Source organism: Engystomops pustulosus, chromosome 2 (genome assembly GCF_040894005.1).
Source record: "Engystomops pustulosus chromosome 2, aEngPut4.maternal, whole genome shotgun sequence".
NCBI classification, from domain to species: domain Eukaryota; kingdom Metazoa; phylum Chordata; class Amphibia; order Anura; family Leptodactylidae; genus Engystomops; species Engystomops pustulosus.
In genome coordinates, this window is record NC_092412.1 from 30,179,322 (window position 1) to 30,200,741 (window position 21,420).

The 21,420-nt window shown below is 43.4% G+C and overlaps 1 protein-coding gene across 3 annotated transcripts in view; it reads right to left on the minus strand.

Moving 5' to 3' along the window:
* Positions 1-21,157, minus strand: part of SESN3 (sestrin 3) — a 53,163-nt gene extending 32,006 nt beyond the window's left edge. For 2 of the 3 annotated variants that reach the window (XM_072134160.1, XM_072134158.1), the window contains exon 1: positions 20,964-21,156. In XM_072134160.1, coding sequence (XP_071990261.1) covers positions 20,964-21,026 — 63 coding nt within the window. In that variant the 5' untranslated portion in view covers positions 21,027-21,156. Of the gene's footprint in view, positions 1-20,963 lie in introns of all 3 variants that reach the window. The other variant, XM_072134159.1, reaches the window with a different exon arrangement.
* Positions 21,158-21,420: the final 263 nt, after the last annotated feature.

Consider the following 21,420-nt stretch of genomic DNA (forward strand, 5'->3'; position numbering starts at 1 on the left):
GAGTCATTTTTATATGGAAATGAGTCAATGTGGCACCTAGAACCGTGCTTCTGGTGTCATTTTAAAGAGGAGCATCTCAGCCTTTGCAAGTAAGACTTATCCACAGGATAGGGCCTAACTTGCTGATCGGTGGGAATCTCCGTGATGGGACACCCACAGATCTTGAGAAAGGGGGCCTGTTGTACCCCAGTTGTGCTCCAGATTACCAAAGCAGCCAGTCACGCATGCGCCTGCTTTTCTGTTCATCTCTTATGGTGATGAAAATAGCCAAACACTGTAGTCTGCAATCTTTGTCAGTGCCATAGAGACCCCCCACTAATCAGCATGTTAGGCTCCATCCCTTGGATAGGGCTAAATTTGCTATAACTGGAGAACCTCTTTAGGGATTGCGAGTCTCTCTAGAACCAGATGTACAGGCAAGTAAACCGGAAGTGAGAAATGTATTCTCGCCAATGGGCAATGAAGGAGATTCATTATTCCTTCACTGCCAGTTTTTTGGTGGAGAAAGCACATGAATCTGCTCCTCCACAACAGTTCTCATGCCTCACTGACCCTCGCACCGCAGGGGCGTGAGCTTCTTGGTGAACACCATCGCAAGACCGCTAGTTGGGGTGGGAATGGGGATTTTAAGACTGGCTTTCAAAACATTTTATGCCATTCTTTTTTCCCCATGATTGAGATTCTCATCTTTAAAATTACACCAGTAACATGGTTCTAGATGCTAAAGTTTGACCACTCTTAACTCATCTGTATATCACTTTTGAGGCAAGAGAGTGCCTAGAGCTGGTGCTAAGGTATTGCAAACTGAAAGAAAAAAAAATTGCTAAAAAAGCGAAGTTAAAAGCGAAACAAAATGTCTTAATGCAACAAAACTGGATAAATGAGGGAATTTCCACTTTACGGGTCAATGCCGAGTAATATCTATAGGTTATTCCATTAAAAAGGGAAGTTACTTGAAAATATTTCTTGTAACTTTTAAAGCACAGTCCCGATTTCCCACTATTCTAGGCAATACGCAACCGTATAGACAAGTATCTCCAAGCAGCGGCAGCACCGAACTTGTGCCGAGGGTAGGGACGTCAATGTATGGGCCCTGTACTGTTTTGCCTAATGGGTTGTTCCCTTGGAAACTTAATACTAAAAACTTTTGTAATATTATCTGATAGTTACTGTTCTTTTCCTGATGGACATGTTTGCACAGACATTTACAATAATCTCCCCGTAAGAGAGAAAGCTCAGACGCTATACATGTCTCAGCACACAGATTCAGACTATCCGTCCAATAACGCAGGTTAAGAGTCAATTAATGTACTTTTATGACTTAGCGAAAACCATTTACAGCTGGGTAAGGCACATTTGTTATTGGATGTGCAGTAAAACCTTCTGCACTTTGTAGCCAGTTAAGTGAGAGACTCATATTGTGATCAAAGGCGGCTGCATGCAGAGCTGAACAGGCTAGAACAATGTAAAACACACAATTCTAGGGCAAGGAGAGACAATACATTAATAAGGTTTCCCAGCATGTTATGTGCACAATACTTAGACATCGATAACAACTGTAAAATCCAAGTTCGTGCAAAAATTCTCCTATTTCCTGCATGAAAGGGTACCGCAATGGGCACGGCGCTAGACCCTTTTTTTTCACGGATCAACCCAAAGCAGGTTTTTGGAATTACTCCCATGATTTATAACTACAATGAATTGTTACCAATGGGCAGAACCATAAAATTGTTTTGTTTTACGTTATCTGGATCACTTTGGACTAACCCCCAAATAAAAATGTGATAAAAGAAACTGCAGGAATACACAGCTGTAACCTATGGGACAAGCTAGAAGAAAATATACACAAATGGTAAACTGGAAGATGAAGTTTATAGATATGTCCATTTAAAAAAAATAAATAAAAAAAAAAAAAATCACTTTATTGTTATTATGTTGTAATTAAGTTATTGTTTTTCTATAATTTGTCATTTCATAGGTAGCTGCTATGGGCCCGTAGACAACTACAAATTCTACTGACCATCTCAGTATGGCTACATTCACACATGTATGGGGGGGGGGGAATGTATATACAGCCGATATATGTCCCCCATACACTTCTATGGGCTCACAGCCCTGTACGGGAGAGGTACGGTGCAGCACCGTACCGGCCCGTAGAAAGATAGGACATGTCCTATCTTTCTACGTGATACGGCGCTGTGCACTTTATAGTGCTATGGAGAGGGGCGGGGGTGAGCTGCGCTCATCCCCTGCTCCTCTCCACAGCGCCGATGCCCGCCACACTACGGTACAGCGGGCATACATCGTGTGAATGTAGCCTTAGTGGGAGGTTTTGTTGCTATGTAGGCAGGTTTATGGGACGGCTTCTGTTACATTTCCCAAAATCCCATTATCATAGGAAAAGGATCATAATTCAGAACTTCAAAAATAAATGGGATTTAGATACTAAAGCATTTTAATTGGCAGGAAATAATCATAGCACTCAATTTGGATGAAAACGTGGGAACGAAAAGTTTCATTGTGGAATTAGTGATCTAGGTTGAAAACGGATATAGGAGTGTAAGAAAGTGCCCCATACGTTTCAGTCAGCTGACCTTCCTCAGCAGGGGGTCTGTGGAACAATGATGATAAGGATCTGACTGGTATCCTCCGGATAGGTCATCAGAATGAGATCGGTGGGGGTCAGACAACCAAACCCTGCAACGTTCAGCTCTTCCAGAACCCTGTTCCCTTGCACTGGATTCTACATAGGAAGTAGATGGCATTGCATTCAAGGTAACAGGAGCCGGGCTGCAGTACCCCTGGCCGCTATATACAGAGGAATGTAAGGAAAACGATATGAATACATTTAGAATGCCACAAAATTGAAGATTCCAAGTCAAAAAGCACAAGGGAAAGTCTCCGGCAATTCCGAATTCCATTGACTCTACAGCTGGATATAACCTGGCGATATGTCCTTATCTCGTAAACGCTGACTGCAGGACAGATAAGAATCTCCCGGGCCGGGAATTCGCTTTGCAGTATAAAGTTTGCTGTCGATTGCCAAATAAATAAAAACCACGGGAATTGTCACAAGCGCTACATCAATTTTCTCCAAATCTCTCCTCTACAAAAAGGACTGGAATATTTCTCAATTCACCTACAATAGACTTTTGGGCTTGAGCCAAGCGAATGCCGGCTGCTAATTTGAGACTAGCGATAATGTAAGAAGGAGAGCTGGAGTCAAAATGTCCAAATTGCAAATACAAAAATATATTATATATGGCAAAATCAGGGCAAGTTATAAACAAAATCAAGTGATTGCGAGTAACTGCTCACTGGGGCAATTGTGACCCCCATTACCAGTCCATCAGGTTAAATTGAGTTATACCTTATACAAAGGTTTTAGAACTTGCAAATCAGTGTTAATCCCACCAATCACCCCCAAAATAATGAACTGGCTGGATATACACACGCTGATCTTTGTCTATGGGACTTTCAAAGGAGAACCAAGAGTTTCGAGGTCCCTTAAAGGGGTTTTCCCACGAACAAAAGTTAGGCCCTATCCACAGGAAAGGACCTAACTTGCTGATCAGTGGGGGTCTGAGTTCCAGGACCCCCCCCCCCCCCCCACAGAAGATGAAAACGAGCGCCACGCTTGGCAATTTCCGTCAGCTCCATAGAGATTAATGGGGCAGGATGGTCATGCGCGGCCATCTGCTCCATTAGTCTGACGGAACGTGGGGTCAGAGGAGGTACGTAGGACCCCATTGGTCCCCTCGTTTTCGTGATCTGTAGGCGTCTCAGCACTGAGATCCACACTTGGGAAAACCCCTTTAAGACTTAATGGAACAGATGAGCATGTGCGACCAGTTCATTTGTGGACACAAGGGATCTTTGTACTCAGGATCAGCAAAAATCCCCTTAAAATGCAATTCCAAGACCTTCCATACAGGATATACATCATAGATTTAATTTCCTTGAGGGCACTTCAAGCAAAACATGACATTTCTTAAATGTCACAAAATTGCCCATTTGCAACAAGGTTATAAATAAAGTGCTAAATGTTTTCATAGGAAAAACCCCACTACTTCCATCTGCCGATCAGATGTCACAGCAGCAAGGTCTCACTTTACAGCCTGTTTTTAGGAACGCAGTCATTCCCTTCGTTATAGATAGGGGGGGCGTCTCCTGTGCATAACAAGGCGGTCACCACAACAGAGCCCATCTTGTTTTTCAGGCACAGCTGCTGGAGTAAGAGGGTAGGATAAGAAGATCACAAGACTATACCAAATTGCAGGGTGCTTTCATTTTCTGCAGCCGGCTGTACAGGCCGGGGCAGAATGAGCAGAGTCATCTCGATGTCATTAGACAAGGTAATTGATAGAATGACATAACTAATGAACTGCTGAAGACCTCGATAAGGCAACATAACAAGACTATAAAACATAGATAAGACTACGTATGCAGCTTCCCTGGTCTTTGGGAGGGGGAGGGCTATATGAAAAGCTAAAATTTTCTCTCTGCATACAAAAAAAACAAAACACATGGTCACTTCCTTGATATTGCAGCTCAGTTCTATTCACTTTAATGGCGTTGCAATACTATGCACAACCTATGGACCGGGGTGGCGCTATTTTTGGAAGAAAAAAAAAAATCTATATTTCTAGACAATTTTTTTCTAGGTGTGACACTGGGTAAGGAATAAATCGCTCACTATTCCCTGTGACTACATGGGTGCAGGTTAAATAAGGTGATGGATGTCTCCTTCTGCCCTAATTGCTTGACATGAATTGATTGACTTTCCGATAGAGTCTCTGGTCCGGGTATTAGCATTGCAGGATATGTTACCACTTGCAGAAGTTGTTTTTCTTCCTGTGCATGCATTACTGCGTTTCCACAGAACGGCTTTATCATCTAAGCTGTGGTTAATACAAGTCCGACTAATCGATCCTGCTAATCTACCCATAATGCAGGGGGTGAAACTAGTCTTAACGTTCGCCTCCAGGATCTGACATTTTCCTTTCTAATCACTTTAGCCTTTGAAACACTAAAAGAAAACAACTTCCATAACAGCGCCCCCCTTGCACACAGGAGGGATCTGGTATTGCATCTTAGTCAGATACAGGATTCATAATCTGTCACAGACTAATTTTTACTTAGATTTGATAGACAAAATTGCAATCCGTCAGCACTTTCAAGATTCGGAGCAAGCAACCCACTACCATATAGACCATTTACTGGATCTACTGGTGATTATTGCCAATTGTGGCTCGGTGCTGACAGACCATCAAAAATGTAAGAGGGGGGGGGCGCATTTTTTTTATGGCTCATGTGCTAGGGCCAAAATCTCGATCATGCTCACATTTCTCACCCAACCACACGGCTCCGACACCTAGGAGCTTCCAACAAATCAGAATATTACAGTGAGCCAACAGAAAAGACTTAAAGGGGTAGTCCACATTATTGATAACTTGTTGATCAGTCGGGGTTCCAGTGGTGGATCACAAGAATGGGGGATCTGCGCCATTGAGAGGCGGTGGGTGCAACTAACTACTCTGTTCATTTGGGGTACAACAGACCCCCACCCATTCTCATAATCTGAGAGGGGGGCCCCCACCCAATGGAAAGTTAACTAAAAACTGTACAACTTCTAAAAACATTAAAAAAAAAAAAAAAAAACACACAACACACAACACACAAGTACGCCACAACAAGACAAGACTCCACAAATGAATATCTACTGGAAAAAAAAAAAAATCCATACCCTGTTCCCCCACCCTGTGATAAGATTGTTTACAAAACATTTGTGTCCTTGGGTGATAGGGAACCTGAGCATGAACTTGGATGGTGACCCAGTAAGTTAAGGTCAGGGGGGAGGTGGGAAGGTCCTGCTCCCCAGATGTAGGCAGAAGACTCCAGGCAGGCGGCGTGTGTGTATGTGCACGTAGAGCGGGAGGTACGGCAGGGATACGTGCGCTTGTTTGTGTCTCTTTATAGGACGCATGCATCAGTGTGCACCGAGCAGATAACACATTCTCGTTGCTATTTTTTTTTTTTACAATCTCTTCGGGGCGGTTTTTATTTTTGCTTCGCCAGCGAGAATCCGGAGATAGACACGAGATATGTATACTGCAGGATTGTCAGTCACTTGCCCGTCCAATTAAACTTTCTGAACTTTTGCTGTACTGAATACAGTTTCCACTCCTGTTTCTATGTGGCCTGTGCACACACATGTACATGTATACAACTATAACACACACAATATAAAATAAATATAAAATAGAGATATATACACACACACCCACTACAGGTGAGACCCCGTTGATGACAAGGTGCCCTCCAGAGAGGTAATCTTATAGCGATCAAAACTAAGAAACATGTTTCGAGTTTCCCTACAGCACCCCCACAGGGGAAATGAGGCATTACACATTCCCCACTGAAACAAATGACTTGGGTCCTCCAAATTTAAAGATCATACACTTTATATATCTGTTGTGCCAATTTCAGTCAACACACACACACACACACACACACACGGCCTAGCTGTACACAGAATATACCAATTTGGAATGCAGCTTCAATAAGTGCACCGGAGCATGTCCTCACACTGCTGTGCTCTTAGCCCTCTGCATCGAACTGCTCACCAGCTATGAAGCTTTTACTCAGAGTAATTAAATGCCGCTTGGCGAAAGAGCTCAGAGCACAGCAGTGTGAGGACATTCTTCTTGCCGAAATAGACCTCCTGCACCTCTGATTCAAGCCAATAGGATTCAGCAGGAAAATTACCATTTTGCAATCAATTTCGGTCTCCAATACGAGGCGTCACAGAACGCTTTGTATAAGACAATAAAGTCAGACACTGATGGGGGGGGGGGGTCTACTGTGTAATAATTGTGGTGTTGGGGGGGTCATGTTACTGGATACAGCAGAGTGCGCACAACCCGATAGCTGGGGCACATAACACCATGTTAAACCCAATGTGCAGCGGGGACTATACAATTACAACTTTTTATTTTCAGAGGGACAACCAAAAATATGAATACTATGTGTTGGGGGAGGGTGTGGGGGCCGACAACCTCTTGTAGGGAATCCTATGGACAAAACTGCCGTTTTACAAGGAATCTCCAGGGATCCAGGGATTCTACGATGCCGGACAGATCATGGGCAGCGCTTATCCCTGCACAGCAGCGCCCCCAGTCACCCGCTGCTCCTTTGTTTGGGAGAGTAGAAGTTTCAGATTTTATAAAGTGGGATGTTCCTTTAAGAGACACAGCTAGATCATGGAGACGCTCTCTGCCACCCACTGGCCGCTGCGATTCATTGCTAAGCAACCGTCGTACGTATTCAAGACATTGCTGGGCGAATCGGAATGAAAAAAAAATAATTAATATGTCGATTCCTTAAAGACGTTTTTTTAAATTTAAAAAAGAAAAGTCAATCTGTAAATCAGAGGAAACTGAACGGTAAGTATTCAGTATTTCTACAGCACCCCCGCGGGTGAAATAAAGTATTGCACAATTCAAATGAAAGGGAACTCTAATGTAGAACAGGACTGGTCCTCCAGAGCGAGAGACAATTTATATCACATCTATCTCCTCTGGCCCAGGGACCTCCCTCTATTAAAGGGATCACCCATCAATAACACCCATTGGAAAGCATTAATGTATACCCTTCCAATCACTTAAATATACAGTTATGGGCCCTAGTCCCACCCAGGTCAATATCTGCAAAGAGTTTGTTTGTTCTCTCCGTGTTTGCTTGGGTTTCCACCGGGTCCTCCGGTTTCCTCCCACACTCCAAAACATACTGGTAGGATGATTAGATTGTGAGCCCCATGGGGACAGGGACTGATTTGGCAAGCTTTGTGCAGCGCTGCATAATCTGTGTGTGCTATATAAATAAAGAATTATTATAGTTTAAGAGCTCAGAGACAACTACCTCTGACTGGGCCAGGGCTCATCGTCTTCTATGATCAAATTTTGATGACCATCAATATATTCATACAGTTTCCCCTACTTCTATGATACCCATAAGGAGGTTTCTTCAGAATTAGAACTTTTAACTTTCTCAGAACAGCGCCCCCTTTGCCTACAGGTTGTGTCTAGTGTTGCATCTTGAGAATTCTGTGTTCATCAGGCAGATATTTCAAGCTATTAGGCCCCAAAAAATTAGTGCCAGAAAAGACAAAAAGTTCACCAAAAAACTTCTAGCCGTTATTTGCAAAGTCTCGTTGTTAAACATTACCCTGGGAAGACCAGGGTGAGCGGTGAGTTCCAGTCTGATGCATTTCCTACTTGTAGAGGAACTAACACTGCATAGATTAGAGGATACCCTCCTTCCTATGCCCCCCCCCCCCCCCGGGGGATGCTATCCTCTCCCAGGCCTAGCGAGGCAGCACCATGGCTGTGCCGCTTACCCGTTCCTGGAAATCAATAACTGCGCTCCATAAACTATCACGTATCACTCCGCACACGTTCCCATCATAAATTCACAGACGAGCTGGCAGACGACCATGTCCTGGTGCCGCATCGCTCGTCTTACTGTATTCCCTACCATAAAGTGACATCAGAACGCTCCGCCAAATCATTAAAACCGATTGCATAAAACGGATTGTGGCGCCTCCTCAGGGGTGGAATATATTAAGCGGGAAATAAACAGTCAGTTTTTAAAAATTTTTGTGGAAGCAGGAAAAGTGAGCAAGCGGAAGGTTCTGCCCGACGCTAAAAAGCATAACGGAGATTGTTCGATGTTTGGGGGGGAGGGGGGGTGGGGTCGCTTGTCTAGGAGCAGGGGACCTTGTGGGGTATTTGCTCTATGCAGCGGTTACAACCTGATGAGCAAGCGGGAAAAATAAGCAAGCGGAAGGATCTCACAAGTCATTAAAAAGAGCCAAACGGAGATGGTAAGACAACGGCGTAAATTATCTAGAAGCAGGTGACCTTATGAGGAGTTTGTGGTATTCAATGGGTATGACTGGATGTGGAAGAATGGGCAGGCGGAACGCTCCCCTATGTTCAGGTTGGAAGTGTTGGAGGTCACATAACCGAAGGGGGTAAACAAGAGCACTAAGTTCCAAAAACTTTTTTTTTTTTTTTTTTTAACCGTGCTCCTGCCCCCTAGAAGTTTTCCGGGGAAAATGGAAAGTCCCTTTAAATGAAAATAAGGAAGAAACCAGAGATGCAGCCAATTCCATCGCAGTTTATTTACGAGGCACACAGGTCAGAGGTCAGTAAGGAAAATCTCATCCGATAGGAAAATATTTACGATTTACTGATCCGTGGTCACTTGTCAGTCAGCGCCAGTCTCCGGGGTATATAATGGTGTGACTGGTCTATCCCACAAGTGACTCTTGGCAGAGAAGGTCTATTATACACAGCTTTATCATGCCTGCAGAATCTGCCGTGTCAGCAGAATATGACTTCTGCTATTTTAACAACACAGGAGGCTGCGGAGGGAGCGATACAATAATTATCTGTACTGCACACCGTCCCGCTGAGGAGCCGAGAGGAAGCACTGACCTCAGCGAAATTGTGCCAGGAGATGGAGGCTCAGTCAGGGGTACCGCTACATGTACAGCCTCCTGGAGCTGCAACTGGTGGCTCTCCAACTCTTGGAAAACTACAACTCCCAGCATCCTGTAACTCAGGATCAGTACAGGATAAGTAATGTCATGTATGTACACAGTGACTGCACCAGCAGCAGAATAGTGAGTGCAGCTCTGGAGTATAATACAGGATGTAACTCAGGATCAGTACAGGATAAGTAATGTCATGTATATGCACAGTGACTGCACCAGCAGCAGAATAGTGAGTGCAGCTCTGGAGTATAATACAGGATGTAACTCAGGATCAGTACAGGATAAGTAATGTCATGTATATGCACAGTGACTGCACCAGCAGCAGAATAGTGAGTGCAGCTCTGGAGTATAATACAGGATGTAACTCAGGATCAGTACAGGATAAGTAATGTCATGTATGTACACAGTGACTGCACTACCAGCAGCAGAATAGTGAGTGCAGCTCTGGGGTATAATAAAGGATGTAACTCAGGATCAGTACAGGATAAGTAATGTCATGTATGTACACAGTGACTGCATCAGCAGCAGAATAGTGAGTGCAGCCCTGGAGTATAATACAGGATGTAACTCAGGATCAGTACAGGATAAGTAATGTCATGTATGTACACAGTGACTGCACCAGCAGCAGAATAGTGAGTGCAGCTCTGGAGTATAATACAGGATGTAACTCAGGATCAGTACAGGATAAGTAATGTCATGTATATGCACAGTGACTGCACTACCAGCAGCAGAATAGTGAGTGCAGCTCTGGTGTATAATACAGGATGTAACTCAGGATCAGTACAGAATAAGTAATGTCATGTATGTACACAGTGACTGCATCAGCAGCAGAATAGTGAGTGCAGCCCTGGAGTATAATACAGGATGTAACTCAGGATCAGTACAGGATAAGTAATGTCATGTATGTACACAGTGACTGCACCAGCAGCAGAATAGTGAGTGCAGCTCTGACGGATAAGCCTCACAATGATGCAACACTTCCCGTCCTGTAGAGATCACTTCGCAGCCATCTCATAATCACACACATAATTCCATTAATATGTAACAATCATATTTATATAACACATAATCCATCGTTCACACAAAGGGCTCGGTATAATGACCTCTACAAAGGCCAGAGAACATGCCCAGAACACTCCCTCAATCTCCAATCCAAAACGACTGCTGATGAATTCCCCCGTTATTCTAACAGATTCTGAAACAGCGCCAGACCTGTCCACTGGCTTCGACTGGTACTGCAACTTGTCTCCATTAAAGCAAACTAGTTGTAGTACCATACACAACCTATAGGCAGCGGTGGCGATGTCGCAGAAAGCAGATTTGTCACTTTGGACCACTGCCCAACTATCAGGACATGCTGGGGGTTGTAGTATTCCAACAGCTATGGCGCAGGAATATGTTGCTTCAGCATGTTGTTTATCTCCTCGTCCTATCGCTGACCTTATCCCGTACCTATAACTTTTTTTTTTTTCCTTCTGTTTTTAATACTTCGACCCAACCTTGCCATTGAGCAACAACCCCGTTGCGAGTCATTTATCTCAGTTCTCTGACACGCCGCAGCAGTGCCAGTCCCCGCAGCCTCACGCCTCCTTATGGTATGAATAGAAAGCATTCCTGAAGAGAAAAACAAGTCATAAAAATATGCAGAGAGAGGCCCCCGGGGAGGAGAGGGTTAAACAGAGGCACAGTCCACCACCCCCAGCCCCCTCCTCCTCTCTGGGACTTCTTAGTCCAATATGGGGTCCTTGAAAGCATTATATGTAATCTGATCCTAAGGCAGAAGAAGAGTAAGTCTCCCCATATACATTCAAGGCTAAAAACATTCTTATTCTGGGGGTTTTTTTTTGTTTGTTTTTCTGGCCACCAAGTTTTTTTTTGGGAGGGAGATTTTTTTTTTTTTTTTTTTTAATCCTCGTATCTGCAACTGTTCACTTCAACAACAAGATCCTCTTACACAGAATCCAGCTGCCAAAGGCAGAGCAAGGCTCGACAAACAACTGCTGCTGGCTGCCGGCCAGGGCCTCCACTAGAAAAACAGTTTTTACCCCCCTCAACTTCTTCTGCAAAGATAGGGAGAGGAAACCGCGGCCCCCCTAAACTACCGTCCACCGCCAATAGCAAAGCCACAGAAGATTAGACCTGCCCCAACAAGTTTCTTAAGATATATTGGTTTCTGAGAAAGTTGGAAATGAAAAAAAATTTGCTTTACAGATCTGAATTATACTCCAGAGCTGCATTCAAAATTCAGCTGGATATCGATGGAAACAGAAAACCGGCTCGTCCCTGGCCAAACACACCAGTAACAGCTCAGCGTGTCAACAAATATACTGCATTGTGTCATTTGTATTAATCCTGAGCTATGCTCTACATACTGTTTTTTTTTTTATTTAACTTCCAGAGCTGCAATCACAATTCTGCTAGATATCATTGTTACAATAATGCAGAGGATGCTTAATTTATCCCTCATTGCTTTTTGTAACAGCTACACTTCCCATAATATAAACCACCAGTTTTTGGTAAACTAGGAGAATTGAGCACTGAAGTCAATAGCATAGAGAGTGCAATACTGTACTGATGTTCAATTAAGGATCAGTACAGGATAAGTAATGTCATGTATGTACACAGTGACTGCACCGGCAGCAGAATAGTGAGTGCAGCTCTGGAGTATAATACAGGATGTAACTCAGGATCAGTACAGGATAAGTAATGTCATGTATGTACACAGTGACTGCACCAGCAGCAGAATAGTGAGTGCAGCTCAGGAGTATAATACAGGATGTAACTCAGGATCAGTACAGGATAAGTAATGTCATGTATGTACACAGTGACTGCACCAGCAGCAGAATAGTGAGTGCAGCTCTGGGGTATAATACAGGATGTAACTCAGGATCAGTACAGGATAAGTAATGTCATGTATGTACACAGTGACTGCACCAGCAGCAGAATAGTGAGTGCAGCTCTGGGGTATAATACAGGATGTAACTCAGGATCAGTACAGGATAAGTAATGTCATGTATGTACACAGTGACTGCACCAGCAGCAGAATAGTGAGTTCAGCTCTGGAGTATAATGCAGGATGTAACTCAGGATCAGTACAAGATAAGTAATGTCATGTATGTACACAGTGACTACACCAGCAGCAGCAGAATAGTGAGTGCAGCTTTGGGGTATAATACAGGATGTAACTCAGGATCAGTACAGGATAAGTAATGTCATGTATGTACACAGTGACTGCACCAGCAGAATAGTGAGTGCAGCTCTGGTGTATAATATAGGATGTAACTCAGGATCAGTACAGGATAAGTAATGTCATGTATGTACACAGTGACTGCACCAGCAGCAGAATAGTGAGTGCAGCTCTCCACAAGTAATATAATTTATACTTGCGTATTACCAACATGCGTTTTAAGAGCGGTAAGGGAGTCGCAGAGGGAGGCGGCGTTGGTTACATGACGCTGCATTAAACAGATTACACAGCTGGCCCTTCAAACACGGAATAAAAGGGGGATAATCTTTTTCTTTTCAATAAGATTATGAAGGACGCAGGAATGTGGAGACTACGGGTGAATTAACCTTTTCAAGACCTCAGAGGTCAGGACTGAGATTCCTTTCAGAGCTGAACTTAGAACAAGTGCTGCACTACATCCCCCACCTGTCACTCGCCCCCCACCAAAAACCATCTGATCTGGTGTCAGTACGTGACACTGAAACGCCTGTCCCAGAACACATCTGCCTTGTTAAAGGGAACCCGGCAAAAGCGCAGGAATTCATCTGGAAAGTGAATGGCCGCCACAGACTGGACAGACCTCATCTTCACAGCCTCCTAGTCCTCAGACCACCTGTGCCCCCAACATAGAGGTCAGAATAACCAAACTGTGCATGACTACCCATAGAAATACCGGTCACACAGGTGAATACCGTACATTTAAAGGAATTTTCCACAATCTAGAAAACAATACCGTCCCTGGTATTCCACCTCATTTTCATTGTAATAACTAGAACTGAGCTGCAATACCACACACAACCTACAAGAAGGTATGGCGCTAATTTTACAAAGAAAGTAGCCATGTTTTATTAATCCTATAGAGCTCCTTTAAAGAGAACTATTATAAGAAAGCCGATTAGTCTTAACTCAATTCTTGGAAAGCATTTTCTAAACTTAAGATGGAGCTATTTATACACAGCCTTCCTCTAGAGGTCAGTATAGTGAGATATGGTGGAAAAAAAAAATAAAAATAGAATCTCACTTTACAGCGTGAAGTAAAATTGAATGTTGTCAAGACTTCTTTAGATATAGTCCAGATAAAAGGCATATAGACTAAAAAATTTAAAGGACTTGAGAGATTTGGAAACAATATTTCTTAGAAGACTTCACATACAGAAATTTCTTAACATACTTCTAACTCCAGTGCCACTTGAGGTAACCGATAAGAATATTGGCCAATCTAATGTAACTGCGCAGAACGAAAGGAAACTCTGGATAAGGATACATCCACACAGATCGGAAAAGGAGAAGCTAATTTTTATGGAAAAAATACTCCAAAAAAAAAAGGGGTCGTCTTGATGAAAAACATGGCCGTTTCTTCCAAAAACAGCACCACACCTGACCATGGTTTGTGGTGGTATTGCGTCTTGGCTCAATTAATCTCTATGCAGCAGAGTTGCAATACCAGCCCAAACCAGTATCAGGTGTGGCGCTGTTTTTTTTTTTGAAGAAAGCAGGTTTTTTAAAAAAAAAAACTGTTTAAAAAGTGACTTAAAACGGGAACTAAAGATACTGACGACCCAGAGATAGATGGGGGTCTGATATCTGGCCTCCACACCACCCGGTAGTAAAACGGAGGAGGAGTTGCAGTAATCCAGCATGACCACTATACAGTGGATGGCGCCTTCTTCCCATACAAAGCTGAAATAGCTGATGAATATGGGGTCTACCAAATCCGATACGGAGGTCCTATCCCAATTTAAAAAAAATATATATAATCCATGAGGATTTAAAAGGTAGAGGAGCCCGGCCCAGAAAACTAATCTGTCTCCCAAGTGACCCAGCAGGTCTATGAAGTATCATCGTCTGTATACACAACACAGAGGGCGATACCATCTACCGTCTTGTATCTCAGATGTGTAAACAGCAACATTCCCGTCTACAACCCCTCAGTAGGATTTCGCGTATATATATATATATATCCATCCTGCCAATGGACAACCACAAAAAAAAATTTCCACCAGGAAAGCCACACACCACAATCAGCATTATGCAACAAAACCTGCGTCCGACATTCAAGACGTGAAGGTTCGGCCTCCCGGCAACGCTCAACGCTCTGGACTTTGAGATACTAAATGTTTAACACGACGCAGTAAATACTTCTGCTGCCCTCATGGAAAAACCCCAGGAGAAAAGGAGAACGTACCTTCACCTCTGACTAGTCTTCAAGGTCTAGGTAGGGGACATGACTCAAAAATACTGGTCACTACACCTCTACAGAGGACCCCTTTAATAAAAGTAGTCACAAACAAAATTCTGCCCAGGCTGGGGGGGAATAACATGGCAGATGCCAAACCTAGGACTCAACACAACCCAACACCTAAATTTGGATAATCGCATCCCTAAAATTCTAACCCTGGAAGCCCCATAAAAGGGTTTTTTCATGCTGTGCATCTGTAGAACAGGTCATCAATAAGATTGGTGGACGCCCAGAACCCCCACAGACCTGATGTTCTCAGCAAATGATAAAGAATGGAACAGGACGTAGACGGCGCCATTCTATGTCTAGTGGACAGAGCGGGTAACTGCACAATGACATGTTTCAGCCACTACAGCGCCGTCTACATCCGGTTTCATTTTTGGTTTATTAGGCGATATGTAGTGGCACCAAGAGTCAGACACCCTATTTAAGGGGTAAAAGGGGCCCCATTAAGAAGCTTACTACGGGGCCCTGCCTCTCCTAGTTACGCCACTGTTAAGAAGTGTTCACACACACGCATTTTGAATCACAATTCAAGCCCGGTGGAACTAAACGCTTGCATTCAGGGGCAGGAAAAACGTTTTTTTTGACCGGTAACCAGTAAAATATGCGCGCGAACGCCAGCCTTTAGGTCTAAATGCAACTGCAAAACTCAATTTAAGCGTAATGTGTGAACACGGCCCGAGATTTATAACCACCATGTGTCAACAGGTCTTAAGACGTAATAAAGTACCTCATTATTGAGTAATTACATAGGGGTGTAATTGACTAGTCTGCGAGCCATCAGCTGCTGTGAGTGCAGATAGTATGAGAAACATCTGGGGGGGGGGGGAGCGCAGCTCTGCAGCGGATAGGAGGGGGTGAGCGCAGCTCTGCAGCGTGGGGGATGTCTGTGGTAAACAATGAGCACATTATCAGTAACCCTGATGACCTCCGCTGCTGGACTTAAGGGTCTGGTCTGCATCTTAGACGTCTCCTCCCACCAACCCAATTTTCCTATCCCAACTCTGACCAAAATCAATACACAGGGGGAATCACAGAACTTCGATTGTCCATGATTAGAAAACCCCAAAACAGTTTTCTGCTACTGCCTCTCAGCTCCATTTACTATAGTTAGGATGAACAGCAATACCAAAACATCAGCCATGAGAAGGGGTGGCACCAATTCTTCAACCAAACGCATGGTAAACGGCCAAAAACAGATTGAAAACGGATGTTTAAAAACTGACCAAAAACGCCATGTGAGGCATCACCCTAAGGGTTCTTTATGACTGCCTAGCAACAGACTGACCCAAAATGGCCACCGTTGATACTACACTTATGTACCCTATAGTCATCCTTCGCCGCCATAAATAGGTCTGAAAAACTCAGACGATCATTGTATTTTGGGGGGGGCATCCCCACAACACTACCCCATAAAAGGTCGACAGAAAGATTGTTTCTGTATTATAAGGGCCGCCATCTTGCCCCAGAGTCTGTTACACCATTTCGAGTTTTGCTTTACAGCAGCGACATGGACCATACAGAATGAGACTTCTATAGGGGAGTGTAGTGGGCCACCTCTGTGACCTTTGCAGGGGTCATTGTGCAAGGAAGGGGGGGGGGAATGAGATGAGCAGTGATGTCACCTATTGTGATTGATAGACCCTTTGTTATTGCTATGTAAGTAATAATGAGAGGACTGCTGAGAAGTCATCTTTACAGAACAGGAAGCACCAGACTATTGTGATTGGTCGATCCTGTGTTATCTATATAGTGGTGTTAATAATCAGAGGACTGCTGAGAAGTCATCTCTACAGAACAGGAAGCGCAAGACCATTGTGATTGTATAGACAACACAGGATCGACCATAGTGGTGGTAATAATCAGAGGACTGCTGAGAAGTCATCTCTACAGAACAGGAAGCGCAAGACCATTGTGATTGTATAGACAACACAGGATCGACCATAGTGGTGGTAATAATCAGAGGACTGCTGAGAAGTCATCTCTACAGAACAGGAAGCGCAAGACCATTGTGAATTGCTTGATCCTGTGTTACCTATATATTTATAGCGGTGCTATTAATGGGTTGACTCCTGACAAGTGATCTCTACGCAACAGGAAGACTATTGTTAGGTGCGAAAACTGACAGATTTTACACTACTTCTCTTACTGAAGCGACAAGAATATTTTGAAAAAAAAAAAAAAAACTTTAAAAAAAAATTGTAACTGGATGTAAACTCAAAAACCTTCTCAACCACATCAAATCTGCTGCTACAAAAAAAAAACATCAATTTTAATTAAAAAAAAAAAAATAAATTTTGCAAAAAAAAAACTCCAAGGGGGTTGATGCTAAAATCTGTGGATATTGAGGTGCTTCGAGGGATCAAGCCAAAAAAAAACAACAAAAAACGTGTGTTTAAATCTCTGTGGCGACTAATGAGACTAATACAGTCGTCAGAAATTAATGAAGGCAATTAGGATGTGTCTGAGCAGGTAGCGCTGAAGTAAACAAGATCTTCGTACGGTGCCCCCCCACCACCACCACCACCAGTGCCGGAATGTTCTGCGCCGGCTGACAGTGTACGAAGCACTCAAATTATACAGTAAAAGAACAATAAATCCAACATTCTCAAGATCTCTGCTTGCTGTCTTTGAATAGATTTCTTCTTACAGAGGCTGAAAACAAATCTCACAGCTGACATCTGCTACAACAGGCTGCAGTACCATGAACAGCCTTGGGAGAGGGGTGGCGATATTTCACACTTATTCTTTCCTTGCACAGCATTAATCGATGTGCAGTTACAACAATATAATGGGGGGGGGGGGGGGGGCGCTATAACTCACATGACTGCCCACACTGGATGCAATTGTAGCAATCACTCAGCTGTGAGATATTCTGGGTCTGTACAGGGTTCCGCATTCTCTAACCACTAGCATTGAGGTTCTTAAATGTTGAGGAACTGAAACGCAAAGCAGTTTAGAAAGCAGCAAAACTTTTATAAGCAAACATTGCATAAACCTGGATACTACCTTTAAATATTTGAAGGGGAATTCCACTTTTTTCGGGCAAGTCACTCATTGTGAAGTCCATAGCTGTACACACACACACAATGGATGTGAATAAACAGTCACTGCTCTGCTAAAAGAGGTTGTACAGGATAAAAAAAAAAAACAAAAAAAAACATGGCTGCTACCTTCCCAAAACAGCGCCACCCCTGTCCACAGGTTGTGTGAGGTATTGCGGCTCGGTTACCTATACTACAAAGAAGCTGCTATACCAGATACAACCCAAGGTGCAGATGTGATGTATAGACCATACAGCGGTCTAGCAATTTATAGCCTATCCTGGGTGGGAAGGTTAAGGGGCAAGTTAAATCTTGTGACAACCCCTTTAAAAAAAAAAAAAAAGTGTTTTGTTAAGTCGGAAAATAATCTATAAAGATTGTCACTAAACTTTCCTAGAGTCCTGAATGTTATCCATGTCAAAAGGAGAGAAACTGTAATACCTGACACTACCACTAGATAAGAGTGGCGCCGTTTTTGGATCCGCCCACTAAAAGGGAATCTATTACCCGTAAGCGCAGCATTGTGTAGGACACTTTCCAGAAACATATTTTCTGTTTCCCAATGATCTGTTTTTACAGAGAAAATTCAAGTTTTTATATGTATGTAAATTAGCTGCTCAGTGCACTGGAGGCGGAGCTTTGACTTGTACAGTTAGTTTTGTCCCTTCTAAATTTTGTCTCTATGGGAAGGTCACTCACTATGTAAAGAATCAATGACTGGTGGTGCTGGGCATTGTAGGAAAAAAAAACAGAACAAGTGCAAATAAAACCCCGCCCCCAGTGCACTTAGAATCTAATTTGCATAAAAATAAACATTTTATCTTGTTTACGATAAGAGATCGTTGAGAATTGGGAATTTTTTTTCATCTGCATTGCTTTTACAACAACACCAGTGAGGCGATTTGGGAGTTATCATCCTTCCTTAAAGGCGAAGATCTTAAAGGTGAAGTTTTTCAGACTTATACGGCCACAAGTCACAGGTGAAGAGTCATTGTTGCTCAGTAAAGGACAATTCAAGGACTTAGGAGTTTAAAAAAATAAAAAATTTATGGGTAAATTCCCTTTTCTACACAGTTAGCAAAGTCTTACGGGGAAAAATTCTGATGCATAGAGCAGGCGGCGTAATTCCCGTTAGATCCGAAAAATGGGAGGAGAAAACCGCAAACCTGTCAGCGCCAGGCGAGCGTGTATATCACCTGGTACTAAACCTATCCCTGCGCCCCCTACAGATGTAGCAGAGCCCAACGTGCCCTTTAACCTGACTCAAAGCGACAAACTCGGCTCTGCTACATCTCACGGCACAGATTCAAAACCCAGCAATGAAGACGCAGCTTAGATACAGTGATACGTGCAAAAAAAAAAAAATTCTACCTATTGGCCTTGGGCAAACCCGAGGTAACCCAAATTAGAGCGCAAGCTCTTCTTACACAATACACAACACATTACAAACCCCCTATTCCTACGTTATCTTATCGATTAACCCCTTCCATGCTACAAGTTTTAGGAGCATACGAAACCTTTCTATGCCAAATCTTTTGGAGAGGGGGGGGGGGATTTTGGGAAAATAAGAAGATGTTTTTTTTGCTTTTTTTTTTTACATAGCAACAGGATAGCGCTGCAGGCAGAGGCCCCTGGGGGTGTAATATACTGCGGGGACACAGCTCACCATATATATATATATGTCAATTTTCATGGTTGATAATGGTTACAACCCCCATTTCAGGAGATTTACGCCTGATCATTTCACATTGTTGTGTGTTTGTGGGGGATTAGAAAGACTTATATTATGGATATGGAGCGCATATCAGTCGGATTTTGGGGAAGTTACCCCCCCATATTAATTAGATAACACCTAAAATGACACATTTTACAAAACAAATGGTTGAAATAGTAGCCATTTTGGGCAAAAACTAAATATAGGAGCGCTACAGTTTCAAAGGGGGGATATTATACATTGATATAGATATTGATGACCGATACGTTGAGAAAAATCAATATTTGTGAGTGATCGGTTGATCCTTTCGGTAATATTCATCCAAAAATTGGTCTTTTAACCCCTAAAATGACACGTTTTGCAATAGAAATGGTTGCAAAAGTAGCTATTTTTGGCAAAATGATGAAACATAGAAGGACTACAGCGGAAAAGAGGGGAGAATATACAGCGATAAAGATATTGATGACCGATACATGGAGAAGATCGATAATTGTGAGAGATCAGTCGATCTTTTGGGTAGATTTCACCCTAAATTGATCATTTAACCCACAAAATGAGTCATTTTACATTACAAATGATTCGAAAAGTAGCCATTTTTGGCAAAATTATGAAATATAGAAGAGCTACAGCGGAAAAGAGGGGAGATTATACAGCGATATAGATATTGATGACCGATACGTTGAGAAGATCGATATTTGTGAGAGATCAGTCGATCTTATGGGTAGATTTCACCCTAAATTGATCGTTTAACCCACAAAACGAGTCATTTTACATTACAAATGATCAGAAAACGAAAAAATAGGAACGCTACGACAGAAGAGAGGAAATATTAAGCATTGATGTAGAGATTGATGACCCATACATTGAGAAGATTGATATTTAGCAGCAATTTTTGAGCTTTTGGGTAGATTTTCACCCCAAATTGATCAATTAACCCCAAAAATGACTCATTTTACAATAGAAACAGTTGCAAAAGTAGCTATTTTTAGCAGAAATGAAGGATCGGCGGTCCATGGCGAGCTGTGCAGGCGCTGGAGGACTACAATGACCAGCATGTCCCTGCAGGGATATGCCAGGACTTGTAATTGCACTCGTGCCCGGCGGACAGAGGGAGTTGGGGGCACTTGCATGGAGGTTGCGCAGCTTTTGCAGGAGTTTTGCGGGTGTTGAGCTCTCACCTTCCTCAGGACTTTGTGGCAGTTGCTGCAGATGACATAATCGCTGCTCTCCGTGCTGTTCATGGTGACAACTCCCGGCCCGGTACTAGGAGAGAGCAGCCGGCAAGCTGTGCACTGCGGGCCGACCCGAGAGCACAGACCGGGCACAGGAGGAGGGGCTGCAGAGACTGACAGAGACCGCGGCTCCGCCCACTCACTGGCAAACACACTCCTTCAAACACGCCCATTAAAGCTTCACTCCTTATAACCCAGTCTGAAACCACGCCCTCAGTCACGCCCTCACAGCTGTGCATTCCATCACCACTCCCCTTCGAAGAGTTAACCACACCCAGTACATGTTCAAACTCAGCTTCTGTCATCCCGACACAGCTCCTCCCTCTCGCCCTCACGTTCTGCTGCAGCCAATCGCCGCCATGCCGCTACTTGCGTCACGCCCCCCAGTAACTGCTCCACTCGG